This window comes from Achroia grisella, unplaced genomic scaffold (genome assembly GCF_030625045.1).
Source record: "Achroia grisella isolate CSIRO2021 unplaced genomic scaffold, CSIRO_AGI_Agris_v1 utg43281, whole genome shotgun sequence".
NCBI lineage: Eukaryota > Metazoa > Arthropoda > Insecta > Lepidoptera > Pyralidae > Achroia > Achroia grisella.
The window spans coordinates 5,387-14,830 of record NW_026712856.1 but is presented as its reverse complement, the minus strand read 5'-3'; the positions used below and the strand labels follow the sequence as shown (position 1 = coordinate 14,830).

Genomic DNA, 9,444 nt, shown 5'->3' with positions numbered 1-9,444 from the left:
ATGTGTACGTTGCAATCGGATGAAAGGAAAGATTGCAACACCACTGATGGGGAATTTACCTCAGCAGCGCCTTCTTCCAGGTTATCCGTTTGAATGTGTCGGCGTTGACTATGCCGGGCCAATAATGAGCGCTAGTCGTCAGGGTCGTGGTTGTAGACTTATGAAGGTGTATATAGCAATATTCGTTTGTTTTACCACTAAGGCTATCCACTTGGAGCTCGTAGGAGATCTCACTAGTAATAAGTATTTAATGGCCTTATACAGATTTATATCGCGACGTGGAAAGCCTGTTCATATATACTCTGACAATGGTACCTCATTTGTTGGTGCGTATAACGAGATATCGAAATTTTTAAAGGCAAATTGTGATGCCTTGTCTGATACTGTAGTTAGTCAGGGAATAAATTTTCATTTTATTCCCGCGTATACACCTCACTTTGGCGGACTCTGGGAGGCGGGCGTCAAATCGACCAAGTACCACCTTCAGCGAGTGTTGGGAAATTGTAACTTGACGTTTGAAGAACTTAACACCACTTTAACTCAAATTGAAGCAATATTGAATTCCCGTCCACTGACACCATTGTCAACTGATCCTGCTGACTATACACCGCTGACTCCTGGGCATTTTATTATTGGTCGACCTCTCATCTCATTACCACAACCAGACTTGCGCCAATCGACAACAAGCAACTTAAGTCGTTTTGCACGCATAGAGCAGCTTCGTCAACACTTTTGGAGCAGATGGAGTAAAGAATTTGTTGCCGAATTGCAGCAGCGTACCAAGTGGCAGTCAGGCAAATCGGAACTAAAGCTTGATACATTAGTGGTCATTAAAGAAGATCACCTTCCGCCCCTTAAATGGAAGCTGGGAAGAATTGTAGCCATTCATCCTGGTTCTGATGGAATAGTTCGAGTTGCAGACATTCGTACATCTACTGGAGTAATTAGGAGATCATTTTCAAAAATATGTCCACTGCCTATCTCCTCGACTTCTGCTTGAAACATTGTTATGTTCCAATGTCCGGGGGCATGTTGCAAGTCAGTCAGCTGTCAGTTTTTGAAGTGTTTTATAAAGCATAATGTCAAGGTTCTACATGTCATCGTAATACACAAGTACTAAACACATTCCCGTATTTTAATTTGAAAAGTAACCATAAAAAGTGTATTCTGATAGTAACAATGATCATTATGGTAATGGGGGACTTCAATGCCAAATCCAAGGCATGGGGCTCCCCCATCACCGACTCTCGAGGCAGGGTGGGTGGGGTGTTGTTGACGGTCTCGTTGGACATAAAGAACGCCTTCAACACCCTGCCCTTTGCGACTATTAGGGAGGCGCTGCAGTACCATCGCGCGCCTCCCTACATTCGGGACGTGATCGGGGCCTACCTCGAGGACAGGTTTGTGCTATGCACGGGGCGGAACGGCGTTGTAGTGCCGAGGGACGTGCAACGCGGTGTTCCACAGGGGTCGGTTCTGGGCCCGATCCTGTGGAACATCGGGTATGATTGGAACCTGCGGGGCGCCCTTTTAACGGGCACTGACCTCGTGTGTTACGCGGATGACACCTTGGTCACTCCCCGGTCCCCGGGGCGAGACCTACGGGAAGTTACCCGCTTTGCCACGGCAAGCGTGGCGCTGGTCGTCGGTCGAATTAGAATGCTTGGGCTCCAGGTGGCGCTGGAGAAGACCGAGTTCCTATGTTTTCATGGGCCTCGGAGTGCGCCAACTCCGGATGCCCAGCTGGTCGTCAGTGGCCAGAGGGTGGGGACAAGCCCTGTATTCGATACTTGGGGCTTGACCTGGACAGTCGTTGGAGCTTCCGCGCTCATTTCCGGAACCTGGTCCCTCGCCTTATGGCAGCTGCTGGCGCTCTTAGCTGGCTGCTGCCAAACGTGAAGGGTCCGGGAGAAGGTTCCCGCCGCCTATACCTCGGCGTGGTGCGGTCCATGGCCCTGTACGGGGCCCCCATCTGGGTGGGGGCCCTAGGTCGGGAAAATGTGGCCTGCCTTAACAGGCCACACAGGGCCATGGCCATCAGGGCCATAAGAGGCTACCGCACCATATCCGGGGAAGCGGCGGGTCTGCTGGCGGGGTCTCCTCCGTGGGACTTGGTAGCGAAGCTCCACGCGTCAGTGTACCACTGGCGCGCGGAGCGACGTTCCATGGGGGAGGCACCCGCTGGTCACGAGATTGAAGCGCGGAGGTCCGACTCTCGGCGGATCCTCAGGATCGAATGGCGGGCTGAAAAATTGACAATAATTTATCTTTGAAACAGTGTTTCGGTCCACGTTTCTCCGGAGACTTAAATTGATCATTTTCTTGGTATTCTTTTAATACATTGTCGACTGAGGTCACACCAATTCCCAAAATGTCAGCTGTTTTCGAAATACATTCTTTTTTTCGGGAGCCATAGGTAATAATGAAGACGCTTTCTCCTCAAATACGTGTTTGTAGACGTTTTGTCCCATAAGTTTTTCGGTAACGCTTAAAGCAATCCATGGTCTCTTCTTTCTTGGAGACAAGCTTTGACTTGACGTGTTTGGTTGAGGATCCATATTGTTTGTACGAAACAATATAGCAAATATACAATATACCCAACAATTACCACAAACACAACATAAGTAAAAACTTAACAAAAACAATAACAAAACAGCGTGAGCGCAAAAAAAACATTCGTGCTCTCTGACCAGTGGGCTAATTATCTAAATACGTTCGCAACGATTTTCGTATGTAACGTAGTGAAAATGACGTAAAATGCGATTATATTGACGCCATTTGATGCTGTCAACTAGCATTGCAACGTAAACGCAAAAAATATTTCTATCGAATGTCGATTTAGTAACCTCGTTGCAATGTCACGGAATCGCTATTTTGCCGAAATGACAGCGTGGAATTGAAACGGTTTTTAGATTATAAGAAACAATTTAGAAGGTGTTTCTTTTGGTTACAATCTTTAAAATATCAGCTGCTAATGCTGCATGCTAAATGCATTATTTATCTTGTTTCGGTAATTTTCAGTATTACATACATTTTTATTATAAGTTATCTTTATGCGGTTGAATACATCGCACACTTATTCGTCATCTTTTCATTTCACTAGCTAACAACCAATCAACATATCGCATACGTTTGCGCCAATAAGGTATCCATCACAGAGAACAAAACCACAGATAACATAATGTAAAACGAAAGATCTTGCCGGAAACATGACGTTGACATTTAGCGAAAATATTGTTTTTTAACACTTTTTTATGATAAAATCGTATATCGTGTGTATGTGTTTTTTCTTTAAACCTCAAATTGGCCGATTGCGAGACAAATTTGGCAATTTTTTTTTATTAATTTGTTTTACTTTAGCCCAACTTAAAGTTTTACAATATAAATTACAAAAAAATTGACATTTGACATTGACTTTAAGTCAAATAATAATAAATGTCAAATGTTGTTTCTCTGTTCTGACGAACTTATTAAAAAAAAAAACTTAATAACAATCACAATTTCTCCACATTTTATTATTTGCATTTTAAAAATAATGTTGTGGTTTGGCACTATCCGAAATTAAATTATTTACCCATTTTTGTAGGTTATACAGAAATAATGTGTGAGTGTTTATTTAAAAAGCATTAACACAAAATTAATAAAGTATAGGTATTAATAAATATATGGTTGTTGTATCAAAATAGAATTTTCTTATTTTTCACTAAAATAAAAACTAACTGCCTTTTTTATAAAATAAATGACCTTTTCATTGTGTCATATATTATGAAACTATTTAAATTATTTAGCTGATTGTAAGAAACAAAATGTTGGTTTGTAGATTGTTCAAAATATACCCCTGTATCATCGTAAGCACAGATTATTATATTAGAGTCCGTTAGTTTCTGTTCCCGCTGTACGGTCCGTTTGTTACTAGTTAAGGGAGGGGAAGGGAATGCGCGCGCGCATTTATTGTGAATTAAAATAAATTAGAACTGTGTTAACCTACTGCGAAACTGGAAAGCTCGCGAAGATATCTTCGAGACCCTGAAGCCCAAGAAATCCACAGAACCATACAGGTACGTGACTAACGCCACCACTTTTATTTTTCCCTATATATATACAGAGAGTAAATTCCCTAACATTTTGGTAGCAGAGCGTGGTTTGGAAACCTCTGATTACATTTGATCTGACCTGTTCCGTACCCGGAACCCCCTATTGATTGTTTATTCCAAATATCTGTGTTTAGTTTGCCTTAAATTAAATTAATACTATTACATTACTCGTCTTGACCTTTGACCTTTACCTATAACTTGTAGCCCAAGAGCCCACGACTGCCAGACATACGTCATTTTAGTAAACGTGAAAGTTCTTGTATGTGTGTCCCCAACACAGGTAAGAACGATCCCCAAACATGAAACCTGGATCGTGGTTCCTTTGGCAGGTAACAGGTAACAAAGGTGTAAAAAATTTCATATCAAATCCGTTATTTTAAGAAACTCCATATTTTCATATATTGTTCGTAGCATTATTATAACTTACGCTGCTCATTGCCAGACATTTGAGTGTGGTTCCAACCCCTCGCCGGCCCCCCTAAACTATACTATTTTAGAAATAAACTTACGTCATTTTAATAAAGCTGAAATTTATATATATTATTGAGATTTCTCTCAAACTGAGTTTCCTAAATTGCCAGACAGTTTTCTTGGTTCCTTATCCTACCAGACTCATTGAAACCGTATATTGGGTAACAACGGTGTATACAATTTCATATCAAATTCGTTATTTTAAGATGCTCCAGTTTTTCACATATTGCTCGTAACAGTATTATAACTTGCTCTGCTCATTGCCAGACCCTTAGTGTGGTTCCAACCCCCCGCCGGACCCCCTAAACTATACTATTTTATAAATAAACTTACGTCATTTTAATAAAGCTGAAATTTTGATTTAAACTTATAATGCACAAATACAATATATAAATGTACATATGGCGAACTTAACACCTAAGGGCGTTCTCTACCAGTCAACCATAAGGCAAACAGAGAAGTTAGTAAGCGGCGCATTATAGTTTATAAACATTTACGTAATAACTTTAAAATAATACATATTATTAGACATACATATTTACATACGACACATAAATAAATATATACACATATACATACTTGGATTAAATATTTAGATACAGGAAAATTACCCATGTATGAGGCAGAAAATAAGTTCAATAGAGCGGAAAAGAAAGAGATAAATAAGGAGAATCAGAAATTTAATTATGATTGCACATTGCGTAGAAAATGAACCCGTAATTTAGCTTTGAAATGAGATTTATTTTTAATAGATTTAATGTCAAGGGGCAGCGCATTCCAGTGTTTAATTGCCTGAATGGCGAAGGAGCAAGAAATGAAGTTAGTACGATGGTCAGGAATGTGAAGAAGCAAGGTCCTACAAGAACGAAGGTTACGAGAGGTGTTATCCCCATGAAACAGAAATTTAGATTTTAGATATTGAGGAGAATTTGGATCGTATAGTATAGAGTGAAGAGTACACAAGATACGTGTGATACGTCGCTGTCGGATGGGCAGCCATTTAAGCTGAGAACGGTAAGAAGAGATGTGGTCATATTTACGAAGTCCAAAAATGAAACGTATAGCATTATTGAGCAAACGATCCAATTTGTTCAAGAGGTCTTCATTCATGTCTGAGCAGCACACATCAGCATAATCAAGGATAGGCAATACCAGCGATTGAATAAGCAAGATCTTTGTTTTACTCGGAAGGAAGTTTTTGAGCCGATACAGATTTCTCAATGTAGATGTAACCTTTTTACTGACGTCATTAACATGATACGCCCAACTAAAACTACTATCAATGGTCAACCCCAGATCTTTAACTTTTGAACAGAAAGGAATGCAATTATTGTTAAAGACAATAGGGGGGACCAGAGTACTGTTCAGTTTTGTCAATAACCGTGAACTCCCTAAAATAATAGCCTGACATTTGCTTGGGTTAACAGACACACCGAATCTACTAGCCCAGTTCTGTATGTGACAAAGATCCTCGTTTAAACATGCAATAGCTTCGGCAATTCTCCCAACCCCAGCTTGGTAATAGAGCTGCAGATCATCCGCATACAAATGGTAAGAGCATTTGAGGTTGGTGGTGATGAAATTAATGAAAATGGAGAAGAGTAAAGGAGATAATATACCGCCTTGAGGGACACCGGCACCCAACTCGCACCAATCAGAGATTAATCCATTGACGCAAACAGCCTGCCGGCGACCCTGAAGATAGGAAGTGAACCATTTAAAAGCTGTCGACGAGACCCCAAGATAAGAAAGAATAGCAAGAAGAATGTCGTGATCAACAGTATTGAAAGCGTTGGAGAAATCAATCAAGACAAGAACGGTTAATTTGGAATTCTCCATGCCTTCCCTCACATCATCAGTAATTTTGAGAAGTGCTGTGGCAGTACTATGTCCAGGTCGAAAACCTGATTGGTATGAGGAAACCAACTTGTTACTGTATATAAAATTAGTGAGCTGCTTGTGTACAACAACTTCCAAAATCTTAGAAAGGAAGGGCAAGATAGATATAGGCCTAAAATCCTTTAGGAAGTTTGGAGAAGATACCTTTGGAAGAGGAAGAATAAAAGCGTTTAGCCAAGTTTCAGGATAAGCACCAGAAAAGAGAGAGAAGTTAATAATGTGTGTAATCAAAGGTACAACGTGTTCTAGTATAAACATAATCATGGTTCTACTTACATCGTCAGAACCAACACAGTTAGATTTAATGGATTTAATTATCTTGAGAGTCTCGTCGTCAGTGATAAAAGAAAATGAAAATTTATCAATTGACAAATTAGGCCAGGAAGAAATTTCAGTTAATGTGGCTGTCTTAATTACATTATTTAATAGAGTAGAGGAAGAAAAATGACTATTAAGCTCATTTAACGAAAATTTTGAAACAAAATCACTGGTCTGTTTACACAGTCCCAATGATTTCAGAAACTTCCAAGTATTAGCCGGTGACGCGTTTAAAATATTGGTGTCATAGACTGTCCTGAGTTACTTTCAAAATTTAATTTTAATGTACCAGCTAAACGTACCAGATTTAATTTCTATACCTTCTGTATCATCTAACTATATGTAATAACTTCAATAGATTAAGTAGGGTGTTAGATATTGATTTGTTTTCCGATAGAATATCTTTAGCGAGGGCCGTGATGAGCAGGCAATTCTTTTTATAGGTATTGCTTATATGTTTCCATTATTCAAAAATGTTTGTTTGTTAATTTCAGCATATGTTTTAATTTAGTGGATTGTTTGTTTGATATATGATTTTATGAGTATTTATAACACAAACACGCCTCTCGTGTTAGCACTGTAATATTACGTTTCTATACTTACCATATTGATTTTCCGAAAAAAAAAAAAAAAAAGATTCCTCGCCTTTTTAAATGCAGTCCAACTATCCTCATCGCGATGCTTTTTGAAAACACGAAATGCCCAATCACGCTTTTTCATAGCCATGCGTATACCATTAGTTAACCAAGGTGCAGGTGGTCTTTTAACCTTAATACGGTGCAGAGGTGCATACTGGTTAAATAAATTAAGCACACAAGTATTAAACGAAGTAACCTTTTCATTCAGAGTTGGTGCTGTGGTAACGCGAGACCAATCGACTAAAGAAACATCATTTAGAAGTTTATTTAAATCCATTCTAGAAAAATTTCTTAGTTTAATTTCAGCCGGTGTGTATTTAAAATCTTTGATGTTGTAAATTAAGTAGATTAGGTCATGTCTCGAAAATCCTGGAGCAGAAAACTGACCATGAGTGAGAATGAGGTGAGGAGACGACACATAAATGTGGTCGATCCAGCTGTCAGGACAGTCTTTATTGGTATGGGTTGGTTCAAGTGGCAATAATTCAAGACCAACAGAATCGGCGATGTGGCGCAATTTACGAGACTTGAGCGTATCACGAATTAAGTCGGTGTTAAAATCGCCCATGATTATGTGGTGAGCATGTTCAGACATGATTGATTCGAAGATTGTTTCCAATTCAACGAAGCAGTCGAGAGAAGGGGGACAATATACTACACCTAGTGCAACTGTATACCCCTTGACATACAATTTAATAAATAAGTATTCAGCGTTGTCTAAAGAAGAAGAAGAAGAAGAAGTAATATTTTATAGGAAAGTCCACTACGCAAAAAGATGGCTACACCACCGCCTCTTCTATCTACACGATCATTGCGTATCAAGATGTAACCTGGTAGACAAAAATAAGGAGAGGGTATAGACGGCTTCAGCCAGCTTTCGGATACCAAAATAGCGTCTGCAGTAGAAGAAGAGAATACATTAAGAAATTCAGAGTGATGCTGCGGTATGCTTTGAGCATTTACGTGACAAATTTTCAGACAGTGAGAAAAACGTTGGAATTCATTAGTGAGACAAACAGAAAGAGGAGTATCGTCTAATGAGGAATCAAATGACTCATAGTTGTCGCTCGAGTCATGGGCAGAGTAAAAAGAATCATTATCCGACATGGATAATATATGTATATATGTTTATAATAATAATAAGTAATAATATATATATATATATAACAATAATATAAATTAATCTTTTTAGAATATGCTTAAACTAAACTTAATCAATATCCTGCCGGCTGATATTTAAAATAAAATGTTACACAATTTACATATAACGAATGAATTTAACAATAATGAGAAGAAAAACAAAAATACAAGTTAAATTCCACGCACCAAAGTCGTGGGTAACAGTTAGTTCATCAATATAATTATTCAGAAATTAACGATGACCGATATTAGATACAACTAAATACACTGTAACAAAATAAAATAGTGCTAATATATATACATATACGGCCTAATTTTAGTGTATCAGATAGCTGTATATGATTACTTTCTTTGCCAGTCTGTAATTTACGTTATCTATGAATTCAGATTTCACAATTGATTAATGTCACTATGACCGATGACAGTTAGACTGACAAACAAGCAAAACACACATGGCTGTACAGACATAGTTCCCTTTGCCTTTCAGAAAGGATATTTAGAACATAACAACAGAAAAAAAAAATAATAATAATAATACAAACAATATTTATGATATGGATGTTTAAGTTGTAATGACTACCCCAAAAAGAAAGCAATAAAATTACTACCTGCGGAATATGAAATATAAAATTATAATCGTAATAATTGTTATTAAAATTGAGTATATTAACAAACAAAACATGCATGAACGCACTGAGATACTGTTTGTATGCAAACAATAAACAAGCATACACAGACACAGAACTAGGCACCCAATAATTCGGTCATAAATGCTAGATAATATTAAAAATAAAAAATGTATAATTATATGAAGGGCTAGTCAAGTTACTGCTTGGGTCTTGCACCACGTCGAGTCCTCCCTGTAGGTTGTCCAGGTTGAGGAA

The 9,444-nt window shown here is 38.5% G+C and overlaps 1 protein-coding gene across 1 annotated transcript; it reads left to right on the top strand.

Annotated features, from left to right (window-relative positions):
- Positions 1 to 15: 15 nt before the first annotated feature.
- Positions 16 to 1,042, top strand: LOC131844930 (uncharacterized). The gene has a single exon (XM_059193928.1). The coding sequence runs from the start codon at positions 20 to 22 to the stop codon at positions 998 to 1,000; it is 981 nt and encodes a 326-aa protein (XP_059049911.1). The 5' UTR covers positions 16 to 19; the 3' UTR covers positions 1,001 to 1,042.
- The last annotated feature ends 8,402 nt before the right edge of the window (positions 1,043 to 9,444 follow it).